A 25,255-nucleotide genomic window follows, 5' to 3' on the forward strand; every position below is an offset into this window, starting at 1 on the left:
GACACTGGGGCCTACTTGAGGGTGGAGGGTGAGAGGAGGGGCAGTATCAGAAAAACATAATTATGTATACTAGTCTGAATACCTCGGTGATGAAATAATATGTACAATAAACCCCTGTGACATGATTTTACCTATATAACAAACCTACACATGTAGCCCTGAACCTAAAAGTTAAAAAAAATCAAATTATATTGTTAAATTATTAGCAAGATTTATAAACAATGTTGTTTTAGGATAAAGAACTTAATTGTTTGGCAATTGCAAATTATTAAATTAAATATCACTATGTTATGGAGGCTAATTCAAATGATATAAATATTTAGGCTATAACAAAAGGCAGCTATATATTATTTACCTCACCTCAAAAAAGGGCATAATTTCCGTTCCCTTGACTTTAAGGGTAAATTAAGAGAAATTTGTAAAGCACTCAAAAGAATATTCAATTCAATATGTGGTGGACAGTTGAGAAATTATGTGTTATCTATGTCATGGGAAAGCAACTTTTAAAAAGAAAACATTTCCTCTGAGGTTTTCACAAATAAGTGAAACTGTGAACCCTCGTATGTACTGTGAAAGGACAATTTGAGGAGCATCTCTGATTAGCAGCAGATTTATTATTCTTTCCTCATTTCATGTTATACTTAATAAAACAAAACATACCTGTATACACACACATTCACTCACATTGAAGATGCAAGATGAAGAAAGATACATGACATTGAATGTACAGTCAAAGAAAAGGAGTTCTGCCCAAACATCTCAACTTACATTTAAAGGTATGGAATTTAATTTCGTTTTTCAATTGGTGTGAATTAACATGGTAGTTTCCCATATCCTGTTCCATTGTGTTATTGGACTGTTTCAGTATTTGGGTGCTTTTCTTTCTCTGTCTCTGTATCTCTCTCTCCTTCCCTCTCTTTCAATATTAATAATGATTTAAAAATAACAACCTCTCTTACCATTTAAGAAACACCAGTTGCAGGCACTACACAGAATGTTTTATCTATGTTCCTTCATTTAATCTTACAAATTTACTGTGAGATACTCTCTCTCTCTCTCTCCCATTTATCAATGTGGAACTAACACTTACTTGTAATATTTTGTCTGATATAATTTCTTAAGGCCATTCTCTGAGGAAATATGCACACTCAATTAAAATTAATAATTTCAAATTAGTGAATATTTGGTGCCATTCACCTCCTTATCATTCATAGAATATAGTGTTTTAATGCTTTTTTTTTTTTTTTGAGATGGAATTTCACTATTGTTGCCCAGGGTGGAGTGCAATGGCACAATCTCGGCTCACTGCAACCTCTGCCTCCCAGGTTCAAGCGATTCTCCTGCTCCAGCCTCCTGAGTAGCTGAGATTATAGGTGCCCGCCACCACACCCGGCTAATTTTTTGTATTTTTAGTAGAGATGGGGTTTTACCATGTTGACCAGGCTGGTCTTGAACTCCTGACCTCAGGTGATCCACCCACCTTAGTCTTCCAAAGTGTTGGGATTACAGGCATGAGCCACCGCGCCCAGCCTTTAATACTAATTTTTAATTCAACTTCTCAAAAACTTTAAAATATGCTTTTCATCAAGTTGACTCAAAATAAAGTTTATTCACCAGCAATCAACATTTTAATTTGCTACTTCAAGCATACCCTCCATACATAGTGCAATTCCATCATGCCACCTTAATGTGATTTGGCAAAAGAGATAAGCAGAAATTAAAGACACAAATAATCACAGTTATAGAGACTGTCTGTTCTGTTCTGTTGCTTTCTAAATATTTCTCTTTTAATAACTTCACACATGAAAATTTTACTTATCTCTTGAGTCCTTCCGCAAGTATCATCCATCACTGATTCATCTTAGAGTTACATACGTGCTATGTATAAGAAATTTATTGCCTCTTTCATGTGAATTTTTAGATTCCCATATTTTCAAGTCTTTACTTCCTATACTTAATTTTTATTTCATTTTTGGAAACTAGAGATATTAAACCTGAAAGACTACAACATGTAATGACTTCTCTGCAGACTTTTTTCCACACTCTGTTCATAAATGTGTCTCTGAAGCAAAAATGTGCAGATTTTCAGCTCCCAGATATTTAAGTGACACATACTAATATTTATGTCTTGTACCTTTAGCTAATATTTATTAAAGCTTGAGGTAAGACATATTTTATGTGAATTAGATTGACAATGTGAGCCTTGGGGTTATGATGTTCATTCATTTAACTTAATTTTGTGATGACATATTTGTAAATCTTTTCTCATATATTGAAAAACCTTTGTTGCTAGTGATAGTAAGAAATTACATAACTGCTCTATCCCACTATACCTATGTAGTAGTTTCAGAATCACTATAGAAATAATATTATAATAATATAGTTACTTAAAACAGATCAAAATGTTTTGCAGTTTTAAAAAATCCTTAAGATATATTCCATTGAGCACGCACAGTTAAATGTTTTAAAATCACTTTAAGTAATTCCTCTCTCTATAGTGAAGACACTAACAGTACCTAGTTAGATTGCTTTTCTTCATTTTTTATGGATTTTTTTCATTTTGTTTAACTTATTTTATAGTAGCATAAAACATTTACATATTTTCAGTCAAACTTACATAATGAGGGGCCAACTGTGGTGGCTCATGCCATTAATCCCAGCAATTTGGAAGGCCGAGGCAGGATGATCGCTTGAGGCCAGGAGTTCAAGTCCTGCCTGGGCAACAAATCAAGACCCCCATCTCTACAAACTATAGAGATAAAAAAATTAGTCAGTCATGGTGGCACATGCCTGTAGTCCTAGCTACACAGGGTGCTCAGGCGGGAGGATCTCTGAGCCCAGGAGCTCAAGGTTACAATGAGCTATAATGGTGCCACTGCACTCCAACCTGAGCAACAGAGCGAGACCCTGTCTCAAATAAATAAATAAAAATTTAAAAAGTTTAAAAAATTACTTTCAGAGAAATCCACCTTGCATAAAATTTACCATTTTGTATTTCTATATTTTCTGTTTTTACTTAGCTATTCTCACTCTTTTGTTCTTTCAAATAACTTTATAAAAAATTATTCAGGCTCACTCACCACAAACAACAAAAAATAAAACAACCCGATGTAGCTTTTACGTCTAAATTACTTCCTAGTCTGTCATTAAGCTTAGGGAGAATTTATATTTTTGACACACAGTTTTCTTATCCAGGAACATGATCAAATTAATGTTATTCAGTTTTCAGTTTTGTTTTGTTTGTATTGGGTTGGGACACTTGTCGAGTTTCTGTCTAGTTTTCTTTTTGTTTGTTTTTTTTTGTTAACTATCTGTGAGTAATGAATTTCTTTCATCTATGTTTTCACAGTGGTTACTGGATTACACAGGGCACTGATTTTAGTATGTTACTTTTATAAATGCAGCTACTATTTTTTGTTTCTGGAATTACGGTATTTTTTCAATTGATTCTTTTATTTTACCAAATCTGTACTCACATTACCTTCAAATAGTTTTACCTTCTTTTTCTAATATTTCTACCTGTAATTGGAATATTTTTTCTTCATTGAATTATATATTACCTCTTTGTATTAAAAAGTAGTGGAGATTTGAGCTATCTTTCTTTTTCTGGACTTAAGCAGAAAAGCTTCTTTCAGTTTTCTCAATTGAATAAGATGCTAGCTTCATTAGACATAAAACTATTATGTTGAACAAGTATCTATTAATTTCTGTTTTTTAACATAAAGATATAAGATTTTATCAATTTCATTTTTTACATCTATTGAGATGATAGATTTTTTCCCTAACTTAATTAATGTAATATTAATATGGATTTTCTACTATTGAATGATCTTTATATTCCTAGAATAAACCAATCATGGTTATAATATATTTTGGTTGCTGATAATGTATTTGCCATTTTTATATAGACATTCATAAGACTGATTTTGGTTTTTTATTTTATTATTTCTGGTTTTGGGTGGTTAAAAGCCTTGCGTTTTAACCATTATAAGTTAAATTAAACCATTTCCTTATAGGAGAAAACACAGGATAATGCAAGTGTTACTTTCTCCATTATTCAGCATCTTTTAAAATTTTTTTTTACTTTTATTTTTATTTTATAATTTTTTTTTGAGATGGAGTCTCACTCTGTCACCCAGGCTGGAGTGCAGTGGCACGATCTTGGCTCACTGCAACCTGTAGTGCTTAGGAGAAATAACTGAGTCTGAGCTGAATTTCAACTGCCTTCCACAACTTTTTTTTCCTAATGTTTTCTGATAATTATTTTTTAAGTTTTAAAATAAATATATGACTTTTTTAAGACACATGCTTGATTTCTTGGAATTTATTATCAATATTAATATATCAAAAATTCAAAAATAATCTCAGAAATGTGGAGTATTCATTAAATGAATTCTGATAAAATTATTTTAATATCTTTGACAATGTTATGATAAGAGAAAACCTGCAAACTGTTTATCTAAAATATCATTCTATAGGGTTCATCATGTGCTTTCTTGACAGGGCTTGACAGCGTCAAATGTAGTTTCTCTATTTTCTCAGGTTTAAAGAGTATTTAGAATATAAATTTCAGCATTAGTAATTCAATTTATTGACTGAACAATAAGAATAATTTTGGTTACAATAGAGGATTCTTATCAATTATTATGATAGATTTACATAAATTATCTTTGATAAGGACAAAATGTTTCACAAAGTATAGATATTCACTTATTCAGTATAACATAATTATTCATGTAATTTCATAAGTCAGTGCCCAGCAGACCTAAATCCTCTGGATGAGACTCTCTGCTGTCCGTCCAATGGTAGCAGTTTCTTGAATAATAGTCATTGAACAAGCACTCTTATCTTAAACCTGACAGTGTAAGTTTATGAAAAATAAAACAGTTCTTAAAAGTTTAGCATGTAATAAGAAGAAGTAATATTATTCATGACTTACAAAAGATTTTAGGTTTTTTTTGATTAAAATAGCAGGATACCTAAAGCCATATTTAGTTCTGATTCATCCTTAGTAAATAAAAAAGGCTCAAAGGACTTGTAAATGTTATATTAATGATTAATTAGAAAGTGTTTATGTGGATACACATGTATTATCTGCAAATGCATATGCATGTGCATGAGTGCATGTGTCTCTGTAATGGTTGGAAAATTATTCAGTGTATAGAGTAAAATTCTTTCTACAAGTTAATAATGTTAAATATTAACAATTTCTTAGGATTTGATATGACACGTATCATAGCTTCTGACCATCCGGAGTGTTATCATTATTAAATAAATGTATATATTTTTCTATTTACTTAGCCTTCATGATTTTGATTGCCTAATATCTTTTGAAACCCAAAACTAGTATTTTATACAATCCTATTATTACAATTGCTATTATATTACTTCCTGGAAACATACTTTTCTAAACTAATTCATGTGATTAATGTCTCAGATTATTCAGTGATGTTGCACCGGTATAAAATCTTACTGGGAATATCTGGAACCGTGAATGGTATTCTCGCTTTGACTTTGATCTCCTTGATCCTGTTGGGTAAGTTTAGAAGATCTTAATTAAATAAAAATATGAAAGATGTTTACTTGTCTCTTATAAATCTTTTTATAATTATTCATTCATTCTTCACTACATTAACCAAGATTGAATTAGAAGCTACTACATGTAAAGCTCTATTAGTACACTCCACAGTGCTATATTTAATATGCAGTCAAATCAGGTAAGTATCTTGTCCTCAAGTGGCATACAGTCTAATACAGAGAAAGGAGTGTATGTGTAGAGTGTGTGTGTGTGTGTATGTGTGGTATTTGAAACCATTTTCTGTGTTTCTTAGATACTTTAATAGATAAAATTTTACTGTTTTGCTTAAATATTTTAATACATTTTATCTAAGGTTGCATTTAGTTTGCTTTTCCTTTTGTCCAACAAATATTCACTGAGCAACTACAATACTCCAAATATTACAAATTCCCCAACATTTTTAAGAAAAGAATAGTCAGGGTGAGGAATGTGATATTCTAGTGGGAGAAGCACGTATTAAGTAATTATGGTACAATGTGCTAAATACAGTATTGGAGGCTGCAGCAAAACATTGAGAAAGGATGAAAAGAGCCTATATACTTCCCAGAGCAGAAACTTGGCTTTATTTACTATTGTATTACCAGTTCGTAGGAATGCCTGGCATAGAATAGATTCTCACCAAATATGTGTTGTATAAATGAATTGATTGTATAATATTTTGAATTCTTTCCATCAGTAGACATGAAAATTTAAAAAAGATCCTAGTGACTGCTTCAATTATTTCTTGTTCCAATCATCAGAATCATTCCGTTGAATGTGTCTCTGAGACATTCTATAGAGAAGATATTTACCTAACCTTAAAATAGTCCTGTATTCAAGTTTCTCAGGGAGTATTGCTAAAATGCCAAAAAGGAAGTTATTCAAATACCACTGAGTATGAGGATATTGGAGACCTAAAAGTGAATAATGGCACAAGAAGAAATATAAGTAATAAGGACCTTTGTGTTTCCAGATCTGCAGACCAGACAGGTATGTCTCAAGGCTTTGGCTTATCCTAGTTTTAATCTTTTGGACTCTCTAAATGTGAAGTATTTTTGAACAGGTATGCAATAGATTAAACTAACAAGTAAAGGTTTGGTATAAGTCTACTTTTCATTCAAAACTCTATTTAGATATCTTTAAACTTGTTGCAGTGAGAGAAAATTGTAAAACAACACCAGAAATAGGCTTTGCCCTCTAGGAATTTAAAATCCAGTTGATACATATAAATATGGAAAGTTAGTTGTTATTAAAAAGCAGTATGCAAATAGCCATTCTTGTTTGTCACTTATTTATTCTTCTTTTTCTGAAATACAGACTGGATAAAAGTTAATATTTTAAAAATTATTCATTATGATTTTAAGCTTATATTTTTAAGCTTAGAAATTCCAGTCATACAGAATTTTGAAAACATTACCTTCTATTTTTAAATGTTTAACTTTTTTTTTTTTTTTTTTTTTGAGCAGCAAGGCTGTTTATTTCACCTGGGTGCAGATGGGCTGAGTCTGAAAAGAGAGTCAGCGAAGGGGAGATAGGGATGGGGCCGTTTTATAGGATTTGGGTAGGTAAAGGAAAATTACAGTCAAAGTGGGTAGTTCTCTGGTGGGCAGGAGTGGAGGTCACAAGGTGCTCAGTGGGGGAGCTTTTTGAGCCACTATGAGCCAGGAGAAGGAATTTCACAAGGTAATGTCATCAGTTAAGGCAGGAACAGGCCATTTTCACTTCTTTTGTGATTCTTCAGTTACTTCAGGACATCTAGGCGTATACGTTCAGGTCACAGGCGATGCGATGGCTTAGCTTGGGCTCAGAGGCCTGACATTCCTGCCTTCTTATAGTAACAAGAAAAATAACATAAAATAGTATTGAAGTGTTGGGGCAGCAAAAAATAAATTTGGGGGTGGGGGGGGTAGCATGGAGAGATAATGGGCGATGTTTCTCAGGGCTTCTTCGAGCTGGATTAGGTGTGGTGTGGGAACCTAGAGTGGGAGAAGTCAAGTTGAAGGAGGATTTTATGGTTAGGGTTGATATTGTGGGGTTGTTGGAAGGAGCATTTGTTGTATGGAATGATTGGTGATGGCCTGGATACAGTTTTGGATGAATTGAGAAACTAAACAGCAGATACGAGGTCCGAATAAAAGAAGGAGAAAAATAGGTATTAAAGGACTAAGAATTGGGAGGACCCAGTACATCCAATTAGAGAGTGTCCAAGGGCGTTCAGCATAATTACTTGCTTGACTGGCAAGTTTTTGGACCCTATCCTTGAGTTTTTTTATGCTGTCATACACCAGGCCAGATTGATTTAGGTAAAAACAACAGTCCTCATTTAAGAATATACAGAGTCCTCCTTTTTCAGCAGTGAGTAAGTCAAGGCCTCGGTGGTTTTGGAGGATAACTGCAGCTAAAGAGTCAACTTGGGCCTGGAGTACTGATAAAGTTTGTGATATGTCTGTGATGCTAGCAGAGAAGACATTAGAGAGGCTATGGAAGGTCGCGACAGAGGTTGAAATGCCTGCTATTCCAGTACCGAGAGCAATAGGGGAGGCAGAAAGTCCTAAACCAACCAGCAAGGGAATGAGTGGAATAACACTTTTTTTGTTGTGTCGGTGTCATGAGGGGAACAGGGAGCTCTTCGGTCCCATTTGCAAATTGAATTTTGGGAGTAAGGAAAACTAGTGTGCATGTGCCTGTCCAATTAGCAGGTAGACACATGTAGGTAGAGGATCCACAGAGGAAGAAGAGACCTTGTGCGAGGCAAAACTGGAGATGCAAAGTAAAAAGATGAGAAGGAGTGCTGAAAGGGGTGTCTTGTACCCAGACTCCTAGGGATCCAGCTAGGGTGGCAGCCATCAGAGGTTGTAATGGGGACTGATGGGGTAACTGCGTAGAGGGGGAGGTTCGATTTTCATGGTATATGAGAAAACGTTGAGTGTCTATGAACAACCTTTCACTGTTATTTTTGGGGCTGGGTATAAGTAAACAGGAAGAGGGCCTGGGAGGAGAGTCTAATGAGCAAGGGGAAGGTAGCCGAGGATGGAGTGAAATACAGGGTAAGTGTCTTCCTAAGCAATAATTACTGCTAATGTTTTTAAGTTTGCCAGTATTGATAGAGGGCTTGTCTGTAATATGGAGCTGGAAGGCTCCAATTGTTTCAGTGATGTGTGTGTAGTTTGGAGATGAAGAGTAAAGGAACATCAAGAAGGTGAAAGTTACCTAGGGGAATTCCAATGGGTCTTCACCAAGAGATACATAAAGGAGCGGCCACAAGAATAATAGTTTGTGTTGTGAGAGGTCTAAATATGGGGGGAGTAGAGTTGATATAAGGAAAAATGTTTTTTAAGTAAGTGTGGAGGAGGGCAGCAGCTTGCTGATGTGAAATGTCTGGGGAGGTCTAGCTGGACCTGTCTAGAAAGTAAATGAGTTCATCAGGAGGGTAAAGGTGAGGGCTGTTAAAGGAAGTTCAGAGGTGTAGGGAGACAGGAGATGTTGCCCAGTCTACATGTAAGGCGGGGACAGTTGTGTAGGTGCTGGAAGAAAGGGAAATGCAAAGCCAGCAGTTGTTCACTAAGGAGAGATTAGAAACGGCTAGGAGAGAATGTGTAAGATTGATAGTGTGGTGGAGATAGCTGGGGAGCGGTAGAGAGTGACATAAGAATGGGAATGATCCCTTCATTCTGTTAGGTCTGTTTGTCCTTACCCTACTTTTCGCAACAGGGCTTTACAAAGTCACCCTCACTACTTGGACTGAGCCCTAAAAACTAGTCATCCCTACTATCTTCTGTCTAATCATACTCCTATTCACTGTTCTCAACTACTTATAAATGCCCTACTCTTGTTTACACTGCTGGTTTACACTGTTTCTCCAAGTCATCACAGCTGATATCTCTTGGCACTATCCACAAACCGCCAGTCTTAACTCCCTCTTAGAGTGGATAGGTGATCTTTGCTGGCAGGGCACCCTCCAGTACTTCCACCCTGATGAAGTTCTATTCTTTACTTTTAAGTTTAACTTTTTAATACTTAACTGATAATTCTGACATTTATTTTATTGTATGAGATGATATATTATGACTTTCCAGATAAATGTATAATTATTATAAAAGGATTTTTTTCTAATCGACTAGTCCGTATTGCCTCCTTTGTCATACGTGAAAATTTTATGTATTTTATGTTCTACTTATTGACACTCTCTTCATTTGGCTTATCTGTCTGTTTTACAGGTATATGTCCCAAACCAATAGATATTGTAGCTTTACCTCATATTTTATTGTCTCCCTATCTGTAATGTCTGTCATTGTGTTGGGCATCATTGCAATGACACCTTAGAAAAGTTAAGGCGGCTTTGGTAGGTAAACAGGGAATCATATACATGTCATTAAACATTAATTAAAGTAGGTATAAATACTGTATATTGAGCTACAATATATTTATTTCCTATTCCTTTTTTTAGCTGAGATACAATTCAAAAAGTTGAACCTTTAAAAGTAAACAATTTCATGATGTTTAGAACCTTCAAACATTGTGCAACTACCACGTTTATCTAGTTGAAAAACTTTTCCCAAAAATAAATCCCTTACATACCCAATAAGCAAATCACTCTCCATTCTCTCTCCCCTTAGCCTCTGACAACTACAAATCTTCTTTCAGTCTATATGAATTTACCTATTCTGGATTTTCATGGAATAGAATCACACAATATTTGGCCTTGGGCTTCTTTCACTTAACATAATGTTTTTAAAGTTCATCCACATTTTGTTCCTTTTTATGGGTGAATAATAGTCCATTGTGTGTGTATATCTATAAATATAGATACATATATATTTATATGTATCTCTATATCTATAAATATTTATAGTTATATGTATATCTGTAAATACAGATATGCACAATGTTTGTGTGTGCAGAGCTTAAAGGTCAGCCAAAGGTGAGATCTTAGGACCTTTTCAGGTAATTTCTGAGCATACACCCAGCCCAGGGCTTGTGCCTGGCCTTCCAGATTTTCAGGATTATGTGGGAGCTTTTCAAAGTCCTTATTCCTGAAACAGCTCATTCCCCAGCTTTTCCTCTCAAGCTTTTCAGTCAGTCCTATTATTTGTTCCAACTGTTATACCTTGCCTCATGTGACAAAAGCTAACACATTCAACTTAATTTTTACAAACACCCTTTGGTAGCCTCATGGCAGATATCTAAGTCTTCTTTACTGGCAGTGATATCTACTGCTAAAACAATTCAAGAGTTCATAGATGCTCTGGATTTCATAGAAACTCATGAAAAACAAACTCAGTTACATGTTGTCTGCTAATTCTACAAATAACACCTCACCTGACTTGAATCAAAATTACTACTGATAGCAAGGCCACCTCTTTGCTAGGCCAAACAAACCACCTACAGCCAGGCCCCTGCTTCAGGGTGAGCCCTGAGAACAAGAGTTTGTATTGGACTCCAAAAGACAAGTGGGTCCCAGGTTGGATAATCTCTGGTAAATTGGTGAAACAATTACAATACTTACTAGGGTTAGATGGCAACAGTGCCAGTCTACTCCTTAGCTTCTGGAGGCAATCTTTCCTTCTGCACCTCCCTCTGTATCCATGAATGGCAGGATCCTGCTCCCTCATAGGGATATGGTGGGCATGAAAGCAGGCCTCTTCTAGTAGACATTCACTCTTTTACCATATTAATTGAGGTTGAGTCTTCAAAAAATAAACAACTTTGACTGGCTCTGACTGACTCTTAGACATGAATGCCCAAATTCCTCTTATTCCAGGAAGCACTCATAAGTTAAAGTGATTTTGCTGGGGGGGTGAATAGCTTTGAGGAAGGCTAAATTAAAGAAGCAATTCCCTGCTCAAATATTAAAATTGGCCCCATTTTGCTAAAAGATGCTTTCATCCTGGTTGTCCCCCAAGACTATTCCTTTGCTCATCCTTGAAATGAACCTTCTCAGTCAGCACGTGATCTCATGGAAAGCTTTTACACTATTGGCAGGGACCAAGTAATGGAAAACAGTTAATCTTCCCCACCAGTGTGAGTGGTAAATACTCCAAGATACCAAGCAAGGCAAAGAAGTGCAGGATTGTGGTCTGTTATATCTGACTTTGTCAAAGGAATTCTGTTCTTTACCATGTTGCCTTTTAACTTCCTGGTGTGGCCTATGTTTAAAGCCACTACTAGAGAGTGAAGGCTAACTATAGATAAAAGGAAGTTAAGAAAAATTATTCCTTTTATTAGAGCACCTCTATTGGATAATTGCTTTAATGAATGACCTTCAAAACATGGGTAAATGGTTTGGGTACAGACTTAGCTAACATGTTTTATTTAGTAAAAGTTTTTCAGGAGAATCAATCACAATTTGCCTTCACATTTACTTGGTTGCTGCTATGAACTGAATTGTGCCTTTCCCCTAATTTATATATTAAAACTTTAATCCCCGATGTGATGGAATTTGGAGACGGGGTCTTTAGAAAGTAATTAGATTTAGATGAGGCCATGTGGATGTGCCTTACTCAGTTTGGGGTGCCGCAGCAAATTACCATAAACTAGGTTGCTTATAAACAACAGATATTTATTCCTCACAGTTCTAAAGACTGGAAGTCTGAGATCATGGTGCCAGCTTGGTTGGGTTCTGGTAAGGGCCCTCTTTTCTGTTGCAGACTGCCAGCTTCCCATTGTAATCTCTCATGGCAGATAGCAGAATGACTCAAGTTATCTCAGGACTCTTAGGATTACTAGTCCCATTCTGATCACCTGTTCTTAGCTCCCAAATGCCCACCTCCTAATACCATCACATTGGGAGGCAGGATTTCAGCATATGAATTTTGGGGTATGCAAACATTCTGTTCACAAAGTTTTACCTCTGAATTCCCAAAATTCATGTCCTTATAACATGTCAAATGGAAAAGACAACACACCAAAAGAGAAAGATATCAGATAGGAGTATTATATTCAGAACATAGAAAGAACACTTATAACTCAAAAACACAACCCAATTTAAAAATGAGCAAAGGACATGAATAGACATTTCTCCAAAAAACACTATACAAAAGGCCAATAAGCACTTGAAAAGATGTTTAATATGATTATTCATCAGGGAAATGTGAAATCAAAACCAGGGTGGAAAGCCACTGCACACCCTCCAGGATGGCTATAATCACACAAAAAGAGCAAGTGTTGGTGAGGATGTGGAGAAATTGCTCACGTATTGCTGGTAGAAATGTAAAATTTTATAGTACTGTGGAAAAGAGTTTGACAGTTCCTCAAATTATCACATGACCCAACATTCAACTTTTAGGCATATATTTAATCAAATGGAGGACATATGTCCTTACAAAAATTTGTACATGAATGTTCATAATAACAATATTCATAATAGCCAAAGAATGGAAGCAGCTCAGATGTCCATCAGCTGACAAAGAGGTAAACAAAATGCACTACATACATGTTATGAAATATTCTTACAACCGTAAAATAGAATGTAGTACTGACACATGCTACAGCTTTTATGAACCTTGAAAACATTGTGCTGAATGAATGAAAAAGCCAGATACAAAAGGCCACATATTGTATGATTCCATTTATATGAAAGGTCCATCATAGTTAAATCCATAGTGACATAAAGCCAGCTAGTGGTTGCCATGGCTGGGGGAGTAGAAGATGAATAGTGACTACTTAGTGTTTATATGTAATGAAAATGCTCTAGAATGAGATAGTAGTGATAGCTGTACAACATTGTGGGTGTATTAAAAGCCACTGCACTTGCACTTTAAAATGGCTAAAATGGTGAATTTTATGTTACATGAAGAAGAATAATCATGATAAAAAATAAATTAAAAGAGACAGATTGTAATGGGCCATAAGTTAAAATAGTTATATTGGCCTTTACGTATATTTTTATATATATATCTCACTTTTTCTCAATACTATGCCAAAAATCTCAATATTTTCCATTTAACTTAATTTACCTTATATTAAGTTAGGAAAATCAAAGAACTTCATAATATTGCAGTTATTAAGAGGTTGAAAATAAAGAAGTTGAAAATAAATTGTTATTCTTGACATAATTTAATCATTTAATTATTAATTAATATTAAGAGGGAGAAGGGGATACACATACAAAACTACAAGGAGAGTGATTTTAAAATGTGGTGTGGTTTTTACTTGCATTTCCTGTAATGATCAGTGATGTTAACCACGATGAGGTACTAACTCACGCCAGTCAGAATGGCTATTATTAAAAAGTCAAAAAATAACATGCTAGTGAGGATGTGGAGAAAAAGGAATGCTTATACACTGGTGGTGGAAGCGTAAATTTGTTCAGCCATTGTGGGAGACTGTGTGGCAATTCCTCAAAGACCTAAAGACAGAAATACCCTTCAATCCCGCAATCCCATTACTGGGTATATACACAAAAGAATGTAAATCATTGTATTATAAAGACATGCATGTGTATGCTCTTTGCAGCACTATTCACTATAGAAAAACATGGAATCAACCTAAATGGACATCAATAGTAGACTGGATAAAGAAAATGTGGTACATATACACCGTGGAATACTATGAAGCCATAAAAATGAATGAGATCATGTTCTTTGCAGCAACATGGATGGAGCTGGAGGCTATTATCCTTAGCAAACTAATGCAGGAACAGAAAGCCAAACATTGCATGTTCTCACTTATAAGTGGGAGCTAAATGATGAGAACACATGGACACATATAGGGAAAAAACACACACTGGGGCCTACTTGAGGGTGGAGGGTAGGAGAAGGGAGAGGATCAGAACAAATAACTAATGGGTACTGGGTGCTACTTGGATGTTGAAATAATCTGTACACCAAACCCCCATGACACAAATTTACCTATGTAACAAACCTATGTACACCCCTGAACTTAAAAGTTAAAAAAAACCTTTGTGTGGATAAATTCTAAGTGATACAAATTATATTTTATCTAATCTCTCAAATAGCTATTTTATTTTGTTCATGCTATTTTAGTCAATATAATAGATCTTGCATCAAAAATCCCATTATGTCTAGGTTTTGCTTCATCTCATTAAATTAATTGTCTTAATTCCCAAGGACCATCATTTGTGTTTTGGCCATCTTTTGTGTCCAGACAATTTGCTATGAGTGACTTTATTGTAGCTCAACTCTTATTTATACAACATATAAGAATTGTTCTAATGGCCAATTTTCAGAGATGCATATGTAATTTAATTTCATTTTGTTTTCTACATTTCTCTGTAGTACTATGCCAATCAGAATGGCTCAAATACCAAGGGAAGTGTTATTGGTTCTCTAATGAGATGAAAAGTTGGAGTGACAGTTATGTGTACTGTTTGGAAAGAAAATCTCATCTACTAATCATACATGACCAACTTGAAATGGTAATTGGTCTAGTATCAGAGTTATGGCATCTTTGCAGTAAAAAATGGCTTTCCTCAAATATCTTTCCATCTTTGCATTAAATCATCATTTACCTTGATTATGGAGTTTTGGGCACCCTCTTAAATTTTGTATTCCAAGCGAGTGCCTCACTTCTCATGCTAGGTCTGGCCCAAATTCATATATTCAACTTGCAATTGTGTGTGTGTGTGTGTGTGTGTAACATATATATGATATAATGTGTGTATATAAGTAAGATATGAATTGATTACCTTAAGAATCCCCATGCAGAGTGCTTTTTTGCAATAACATTTCAAATATTCAGTGTGTCTGAATTGCTAAAATATTTTGTTCATTTAGTCCCTCATTGTCCACATTTTAGGCTTTTATAGAAAAAAATGTAAGACAATCAAACTACGTGTGGATTGGGCTTAACTTTACCTCCTTGAAAATGACATGGACTTGGGTGGATGGTTCTCCAGTAGATTCAAAGATGTAAGTCTTTCTTAAAAGGCAATCTGATTTATTGTTTATTGTAGAATATGTCTCCTCCAGGTTCACCAAATTCAACTCTGAAATAGTTACTGGTACTACAGAATTCAAAAGAATGAAAATTAATTTAGTATTTACAGGAGTAATGATGGATATTTTGATTTGATTTTTAAAGAAAAAGGATTTGAAAATGGTGGTTTATGATTTTAAAATTTCTCACACTTTACATAGAAAAGTAGATTGAATCAATGCAGTCTCCTATTTTTAAAGGTCTCAATGTTTTCTTTAGTCATCTTCAGTAATAAAATAAAACCAACGTGCATTTTTTGTGTTATGTGATTATCATAGTGTCAAAATACAAATGATATATACAACATAGAACAAGATTATCCAAAAGTCTCTGAACAAATGCGTGGAATTATTGATTTTAAAAGTTCTGTCAACATTTTTGTGTGCATTATTTTATAATAAAATATTTAATTAAAAATATAAACAGTAAAACAGGTAAATTCAAAATCCTATTCCTATGTTAGTAGGCAAGATAATGGTCCCCAAAGATGTCCACATTCTAATTCCAAAATGCTGTGAATGTGTTATTTTATATGGCAAAAGAGCCTTTACAGGTATGATTAAATGAGGAATCTTGAGATAGGGATATTATGCTGGATTATCTGGGTGGTCCCAATTAAATCACAAGAAAATCCCAATTAAATCCTTAGAAGAGGGAGGAAGCAGAATTAGAGCCATATTGGGAGATATGAAGTGGAACACAGAGACTCATATGATGTGAAATCATGTCTGTGAGCCAAGGCAGGCAGGTGGCCTCGGATTCCTCGCTAGTACATCCAGAAGGTGACTCTGCAGACGTTTTTATCTTAGCACTGTAGGGCAGTCTTGGGCTTCTGATACTCATAAGTGTAAGATAATAAATTAACCTTGTTTTAGGCCACTAAGTTTGTGATAATTTGTCATAGTAGTGATAGAAAAATAGTACATTATAGTAACCAACTTAATGGTGTTATTGTATTATTTTCCCCTTATTTCTATTCATCATTAAATATTACATATTTTCTATCTGACTGCACTAAATCAATATAAAAAGTGAATAAAAAACATTATTTGGAATGCAGTATAAAATCATGGATGTGTGTCATCTGAGAGCAGAGTTGTGTCACTGAACGTCATGAAGTTGCCAAAGTTGGTTATGTCTTCATTCCAAATCCATTCATCACTACCCTTTAGGGTTGAGTTTTAACTCTAGATCATGCTTGGAGATTTTTGTCCACAATATGTTCAATACAAAATTTGAATCTAAACTTGGACAAAGTGTATTTTCTAATATGAAAATTCAGTACTTACTTGCCCTTATCAATTTGAAAGCTTTGAAAATCACGTGCACCTTTTCCAAGATTCTTTCTTGAACTTTTTCCACAGGTCAAACAAATTTATCAGAATATATCACTAACACTACATTATTTTATATATAAATGTGTTAATATTTTTAATATGTTACATTATAAGTAAATAATGCAATAAATATGAAATTTATTATTTAGGTCATGCACAGGTCGCTTTGTGTATTGAGTTCTTTACAAACATCAATTCATATAACTGCTAAACAATATCATGAAGTATTATTATCATTCTTATACAATTAGATATAAGAAGGCAAGAGAGGTTGTTAAGTGAGGTGTCCAAATGGAGTTGATTTTATTTTTAATCTAACTGAACTACATGGGGCAAGAGAAGGAATACTAGAATGGGAATGTGGAGGGAAATTTATTCTTACCTCTGTTCGTTGCAGACTCTCTGGCAACTCTTGACCAACCACAGCTAACAAGGCTAAGTTACAGTTATTGTAATCGTTAGTGAATCCAAGTATGTAAAAATGCTTTGAAATTTTGAATTACTTTTTTATTTAAAAGATGATATCAGCAGAAGACACAGATGGATGTCTTCAGCAACAATGATTAACAAAGTATTTATTCTCTCTTCCCTAGATTCTTCATAAAGGGACCAGCTAAAGAAAACAGCTGTGCTGCCATTAAGGAAAGCAAAATTTACTCTGAAACCTGCAGCAGTGTTTTCAAATGGATTTGTCAGTATTAGAGTTTGACAAAATTCACAGTGAAATAATTAATGATCACTATTTTTGGCCTATTAGTTTCTAATATTAATCTCCAGGTGTAAGATTTTAAAGTGCAATTAAATGCCAAAATCTCTTCTCTCTTCTCCCTCCATCATCGACACTGGTCTAGCCTCAGAGTAATCCCTGTTAACAAACTAAAATGTACCCTTCAAAATTTTTACATGATAGTATAAACCAATGTGACTTCATGTGATCATATCCAGGATTTTTATTCATTGCTTATTTTATGCCAAATGTGATCAAATTATCCCTGTTTTTCTGTACCTTGCCTTTTAAATTCTTAATAATGTCCTAAACAAAATTTCTTATATTTCTAATGGTTGAATTATAATGTGGGTTTATACATTTTTTACCCTTTTGTCAAAGAGAATTAACTTTGTTTCCAGGCTTTTGCTACTCTTCACTCGGCTACAATAAACACCCTGAATGTTTTCTTAAATAGTAGCACCTTTATTTCTATGATAGAAGCCCTAAAATTAGAATTTCTAGGTGAAAGTGTTAAATGTGTTATTTTATATTTTGTACAGTTTTTATATGTTGCACTTTTCTTTCCAAATTTAGAAGCTTTCAAACTTATAAGAAGATATTAGATGCAGAAAAAGAATATACTTATTTCCTTGAGCAGTGGTTTGTAATTCTCCTTGAAGAGGTCCTTCACATCCCTTGTACGTTGGATTCCTGGGTATTTTATTCTCTTTGTAGCAATTGTGAATGGGAGTTCACTCATGATTTGGCTCTCTGTTTGTCTGTTATTGGTGTATAGGAATGCTTGTGATTTTTGCACCCTGATTTTTTACCCTGAGACTTTGCTGAAGTTGCTTATCAGCTTAAGGAGATTTTGGGCTGAGATGATAGTGTTTTCTAAATATACAATCATGTCATCTGCAAACAGGGACAATTTGACTTACTGTCTTACTATTTGAATATCCTTTATTGCTTTCTCTTGCCTGATTGCCCTGGCCAGAACTTCCAATACTTAGTTGAATAGGAGTGGTGAGAGAAGGCATCCTTGTCTTGTGCCAGTTTTCAAATGGAATGCTTCCAGTTTCTGGCCATTCAGTATGATATTGGCTGTGGGTTTGTCATACACAGCTCTTATTATTTTGAGATACGTTCCATCAATACCTAGTTTATTGAGAGTTTTTAGCATGAAGTGGTGTTGAATTTTGTTGAGGGCCTTCTCTGCATCTATTGAGATAATCATGTGGTTTTTGGTCATTGGTTCTGTTTATGTGATGGATTACATTTATTGACTTGCATATGTTGAACCAACCTTGCATCCCAGGGATGGAGCTGTCTTGATTGTGATGGATAAGCTTTTTGATGTGCTGCTGGATTCTGTTTGACAGTATTTTATTGAAGATTTTCACTTTGATGTTCTTCAGGGATATTGGCCTGAAATTTCCTTTTTTGTTGTGTCTCTGCCAGGTCTTGGTATCAGGATGATGCTGGCCTCATAAAATGAGTTAGGGAGGATTCCCTCTTTTTCTATTGTTTGGAATAGTTTCAGAAGCAATAGTACCAGCTCCTCTTTGTACCTCTGGTAGAATTCAGCTGTGAATCCATCTGGTCCTGGGCTTTTTTCGGTTGTTAGGCTATTAATTACTGCCTCAATTTCAGAACCTGTTATTGGTTTATTCAGGGATTCGACTTCTTCCTAGTTTAGTCTTGGGAGGGTGTATGTGTCTAGGAATTTATCCATTTCTTCTAGATTTTCTAGTTTATTTGCATAGAGGTGTTTATAGCATTCTCTGATCATAGTTTGTATTACTGTGGGATCAGTGGTGGTATCCCCTTTATCATTTTTTATTGCATCTATTTGATTCTTCTCTCTTTTCTTCTTTATTAGTCTTGTTAGCAGTCTATTTTGTTGATCTTTTCAAAAACCAGCTGCTGGATTCATTGATTTTTTGAAGGGTTTTTCGTGTCTCCATCTCCTTCAGTTCTGTTCTAATCTTAGTTATTTCTTGTCTTCTGCTAGCTTTTGAATTTGTTTGCTCTTGCTTCTCTAGTTCTTTTAATTGTGATGTTAGGGTGTCAATTTTAGATCTTTCCTGCTTTCTCTTGTGGGCATTTAGTGCTGTAAATTTCCCTCTACACACTGCTTTAAATGTGTCCCAGACATTCTGGTATATTGTATCTTTGTTCTCATTGGTTTCAAAGAACATCTTTATTTCTGCCTTCATTTTGTTATGTACCCAGTAGTCATTCAGGAGCAGGTTGGTCAGTTTCCATGTAGTTGTGCAGTTTTGAGTGGGTTTTTTGTTCCTGAGTTCTAATTTGATTGCACTGTGGTCTGAGTGACTGTTTGTTATGATTTCAGTTCTTTTGCATTGGTTGAGGAGTGTTTTACTTCCAATTATGTTGTCAGTTTTAGAATAAGTGCCATGTGGAGCTGAGAAGAATGTATATTCTGTTGATTTGGGGTGGAGAGTTCTGTAGATGTCTGTTAGGTTTGCTTGGTCTAGAGCTTAGTTCAAGTCCTGGATATCCTTGTTAATTTTCTGTCTTGTTGATCTTTCTAATATTGACAGTGGGGTGTTAAAGTCTCCCGCTATTATTGTGTGGGAGTCTAAGTCTCTTTCTAGGTCTCTAAGGACTTGCTTTATGAATCTGGGTGCTCCTGTATTGGGTGCATGTATATTTAGGATAGTTAGCTCTTCTTGTTGAATTGATCCCTTTATCATTATGTAATGCCCTTCTTTGTCTCTTTCTATCTTTGTTGGTTTAAAGTCTGTTTCATCAGAGACTAGGTTTGCAACCCCTGCTTTTTTAAATTTTATTTCATTATTTATTTATTTATTTATTTATTTTTTGCTTTCCATTTGCTTGGGAAATATTCCTCCATCACTTTATTTTGAGCCTATGTATGTCTTTGCACATTCAATAGGTCTCCTGAATACAGCACACTGATGGGTCTTGACTCTTTATCCAATTTGCCAGTCTGTGTCTTTTAATCGGGGCATTTTGGCCATTTACATATAAGATTAATATCATTATATGTGAATTTGATCCAGCCATTATGATGCTAACTGGTTGTTTTGCCCATTAGTTGATGCAATATCTTCATAGTGATGATGGTTTTTGCAATTTGGCATGTTTTTTGCAGTGGTTGGTATTGGTTGTTCCTTTTCATGTTTAGTGTGCTTCCCTCAGGAGCTCTTGTAAGGCAGGCCTGGTGGTGACAAAATCTCTCAGCATTTGCTTGTCTGTAAAGGATTTTATTTCTCTTTCACTTATGAAGCTTAGTTTGGCTGGCTATGAAATTCTGGATTGAAAATTCTTTTCTTTAAAAATGTTGCATATTGGCCCCCACTACTCTTCTGGTTTGTAGGGTTTCTGCTGAAGGATCCACTGTTAGTCTGATGAGCTTTTCTTTGTGGGTAACCTGACCTTCCTCTCTGGCTTCCTGTAACATTTTTTCCTTCATTTCAACCTTGGTGAATCTTATGATTATGTGTCTTGGGGTTGCTCTTCTCGAGGAGTATCTTTGTGGTGTTCTCTGTATTTCCTGAATTTGAATGTTGGCCTGCCTTGATAGGTTGGGAAAATTCTCCTGGACAATATCCTGAAGAGTGTTTTCCAACTAGGCTCCATTCTCCTCATCACTTTCAGGTACATAAATCAAACATAGGTTTGGTCTTTTCATGTAGTCCCATATTTCTTGGATGCTTTGTTAGTTTCTTTTCACTCTTTTTTCTCTAATCTTGTCTTCTCACTTTATTTCATTGAGCTGATCTTCAATGTCCGATATCCTTTCTTCCACTTGATTGATCTGGCTATTGATACTTGTGCATGCTTCACGAAGTTCTCACGCTGTGTTTTTCAGCTCCATCAGTCATTTATGTTCTTCTCTAAACTGGTTATTCTAGTTAGCAATTCACTTAACCTTTTTTCAAGATTCTTAGCTTCCTTGCATTGGGTTAGAACATGCTCCTTTAGCTCAGAGGAATTTGTTATTACCCACCTTCTGAAGCCTACTTCTGTCTCCTTTAGCTCGGAGGAGTTTGTTATTACCCACCTTCTGAAGCCTACTTCTGTCAATTCATCAAACTCATTCTCCATCCAGTTTTGTTCCCTTGCTGGTGAGGAGTTGTGATCCTTTGGAGGAGGAGAGGCATTCTGGTTTTTGGAATTTTCAGCCTTTTTGCAGTGGTTTCTCCCTATCTTTGTGGATTTATCTACCTTTGGTCTTTGAAGTTGGTGACCTTCAGAGGGGTTCTCTGAGTGGACGTCCTTTTGTTGATGTTGATGCTATTCCTTTCTGTTTGTTAGTTTTCCTTCTAACAGTCAGGCCCTCTGCTGCAGGTTTGCTAGAGGTTACTGGAGATCCACTCCAGATCCTGTTTGCCTGGGTATCACTGGCAGAGGCTGCAGAACAGCAAAGATTGCTGCCTCTTTTTCCTCTGGAAGCTTTGTCCCAGAGGAGCACCTGCCATATGCCAGCCAGAGCTCTCCTGTATGAGGTGTCTGTCGGCCCCTACTGGGAGGTATCTCCCAGTCAGGATACATGGGGGTCAGGGACCATAAGGAGGCATTCTGTCCCTTATCAGAGCTTGAACGCTGTGCTGGGAGATCTGCTGCCCTCTTCAGAGGGCCTCAGCTTCCCAAGTAGCTGGGCCCACAACCGCCCCATCCCCCAGGTGCTCTGTCCCGGGGAGCTGGGAGTTTTAACTATAAGTTCCTGACTGGGGCTGCTGCCATTTTTTCAGAGATGCCCTGCCCAGAGAAGAGGGAATCTAGAGAGGCAGTCTGGCTTCAGAGGCCTTGCTGAACTGCAGTAGGATCCACCCAGTTTGAACTTCCTGGTAGCATTGTTTACACTGTGAAGGTAAAACCACCTACCCAAGCCTCAGCAATGGCAGACGCTCCTTCCCCCACCAAGCTCGAGCATCCCAGGTCGATCTTAGACTACTGTGCTGGCCGTGGAGAATTTCAAGCCAGTGGATCTTAGTTTGCTGTGCTCTGTGGTAGTGGGACCCACCGAGCCAGTCCACTTGGCTCCCTTGCTTCAGTCCACTTTCCAGGGGAGTGAATAGTTCTGTTTCACTGGCGTTCCAGGCACCACTGGGGTATGAAAGAAAAAACTCCTGCAGCTATCTTGGTGTCTGCCCAAATGGCCGCTCAGTTTTGTGCTGGAAACCCAGGGCCCTGGTGGGTGTAGGCACTGGAGGGAATCTCCTGGTCTGCGGGTTGCAAAGACCATGGGAAAAGCTCAGTATCTGGGCCAGAGTGCATGGTACAGTCCCTAATGGCTTCCCTTGGCTAGGAGAGGGAGTTCCCTGACCCCTTGCACTTCCTGGTTGAGGTGACTCACCACCCTGCTTCAGCTCAGCCTCCTTGGGCTGCACCCACTGTCCAACCAGTCCCAGTGAGATGAACTGGGTACCTCAGTTGGAAATGCAGAAATCACCCACCTTCTGCGTCGATCTTGCTGGGAGGTGCAGACTGGACCTGTTCCTATTTGGCCATCTTGCCAGTGTTCTAATTCTTTTTTTTTTTTTGAGACAGGGTCTCACTCTGTCGCCTAGGCTGGAGTGCAATGGCATGATCTCAGCTCATTGCAACCTCTGCATCCTGGGCTCAAATGATCCTCCTGCCTCAGCTTCCCAAGTAGCTGGAATTGCAGGCATGCACCAGTATGCCTGTCTAAGTTTTGTATTTTTTGTAGAGACGGAGTTTTGCCATGTTGCCCAAACTGGTCTTGAACTCCTGGACTCAAGCAATCTGGATGCCTCAGCCTCCCAAAGTGCTGGGATTACAAGCGTGAGCCACTGTGCCTGGCCTTGAGGTTACATTCTAAACAGGTTTCTTCTCAATTCTAGGTCCCTAACCTCCCTTTTCTTAGAGCATCTACTTTAGCAAACTTATAATTGTAAATTCTTACTCTGCCCTTTTGACATATCAATCTTTTAAAAATCCTCTGACAGATTTTATAACCTGGGAATGTCTTCCTAAAGGACCTGGGACCATCTCTTTGAAATGTAATCCTCAAGCATGATAGAGCCCATATTTCCCAGTCTCTGTGGGAGGGTAGGAGCCTAACTTCAGTGTGATACCTTGCTTCACTTTATAAAACTATCACCTGTCACGGGATTTGTCAAAGTCAAATAAAATATAGAGATGAATCTCTAAGTTTAAAATGTTTTGATTAGAAAGTAAGAATTGTAAATTGGGGCATATATACCAACTGGGTAGTCTTAGGTATATCCAAAGAACAAACAGAAGGTTGGAGGTTTTATTGAAAGGAGAAATGTTATGTGAAGAAGGTGCATTGGCACTAGTAAAATTTTGGGCAGCTGGCAAGTTCTGATTGGTGAATGACAGTCGTAGGTGAAACTAGTCTTAGAATCACAGTAGGTTATTTTAGTAGCTATTGGAAAAACTGGTTTTAGGTTACAACAAGCAGTTTTGGCAGCCAGGCTTGTAGAAAATTACATTTTTGGAGCAATGGTATTGTGCCCTGAGTGTCTTTTTTTTTTTTTCTGGCCTGTTTACTCTGCTTTGCTTGAGTATGACAAAATGACCTAATTTGTATGATCAACTTTTGCATTTTTCTCTTTTGATCAAGATCTCTTTCTGAAAGCATTGTTAGTCAACCATTTTGAAGTTAGGCTTAATTCCCTCTGGTACCAGGATAGGCCTGTCTTGGTTGTCTCTGTCTCACATGAGAGGAAGATATGGAAGCCTCTATCAGGGATCTGGCCCATATTTGCTTAACAAAAAGATCAAAAGAAAAAAAAGTTTGTTTGGAGTCTAGCATCAAGTTTTATAGACTATTTTAATACTTTCATTGGCATCAGTAATCATCTCAAAGCATCGGGCCAATGTTTCATTGGGGAAGATGGCTTCATAACAATTAAATAGGAGATAAGAATAAAGCTTAAAAATCATAATATAAAAATAATTAACCACAATATAACACATTTAGTTTGTACAATGATTTTGAATTAAGACCCCAAGCCTAAGGGGCAACAAACTAGACAAATCCAAAGATCTGAAACCTGTTTGTAGTCACTGAGTAGCATTTTATGACTGGGTTGAATTAAACCAGAGAATATCGCCTTTATAAAAGAGACTGCTAATACAATCTGAAGAAAAAGTTGTGTTAGGAATATTGTCAAAGATATTCACTGGGTTTACTAAAAGGATTTCTTAGGTCAAGTTTTGTCAACTTATCTAAAACAGTTACTAATTGTGAAATTTTAATTACCCTGTTATCTTGCCAAATGAAAAACCTTAAGGAGGAAAAGGGTAGTAGCCTCATGATGCGGGGTTTTGTTCCAATGTCTTAGGAAAAGCTGATGACAGCACGAAAAAAAATCAACTTTTCATCCTGGTTTGTAGTTTGAATGTCTCTGATTATGGCATCAGGTGGTTTGGTAAACTTTTTGTGTGATCCACACATTAGGCATAAGATGTGTTTTTTAAAACTTATCTAGTTTCATCTTATTGGGCTTTGGGAACAGAGAAGTTCTCATTTTAGTACTTTGATGCAATAAAGTTGAATTGGAGGAATGTAGAATAATATATGGCCTTGTCTAGTCTGGAGATGAATAACAAGAACTCAGAAATAATGTACAGAGTTATGATCTAATAACAGGTGTATTCTAGCTTTTTTCCCAGAAACTTAACTTCTTTTCTACATCAATTATACAGAAATATCAGATTTTAAAGCCTCTT

At 36.2% G+C, this 25,255-nt stretch overlaps 1 protein-coding gene across 1 annotated transcript; it reads left to right on the top strand.

The window, feature by feature from the left end:
- The first annotated feature begins 466 nt into the window (after positions 1 to 466).
- KLRF1 (killer cell lectin like receptor F1) lies at positions 467 to 18,249 on the top strand. Its single transcript, XM_002822889.3, has 6 exons — positions 467 to 776; positions 5,438 to 5,536; positions 6,398 to 6,547; positions 14,794 to 14,933; positions 15,314 to 15,426; positions 17,424 to 18,249. Exons 1-6 carry the CDS (start codon positions 692 to 694, stop codon positions 17,530 to 17,532), a joined length of 696 nt encoding a protein of 231 aa, XP_002822935.1. The 5' UTR covers positions 467 to 691; the 3' UTR covers positions 17,533 to 18,249.
- Positions 18,250 to 25,255: the final 7,006 nt, after the last annotated feature.

The sequence above is a fragment of the Pongo abelii genome, chromosome 10, assembly GCF_028885655.2.
Source record: "Pongo abelii isolate AG06213 chromosome 10, NHGRI_mPonAbe1-v2.0_pri, whole genome shotgun sequence".
Classification (NCBI taxonomy): Eukaryota; Metazoa; Chordata; class Mammalia; order Primates; family Hominidae; genus Pongo; species Pongo abelii.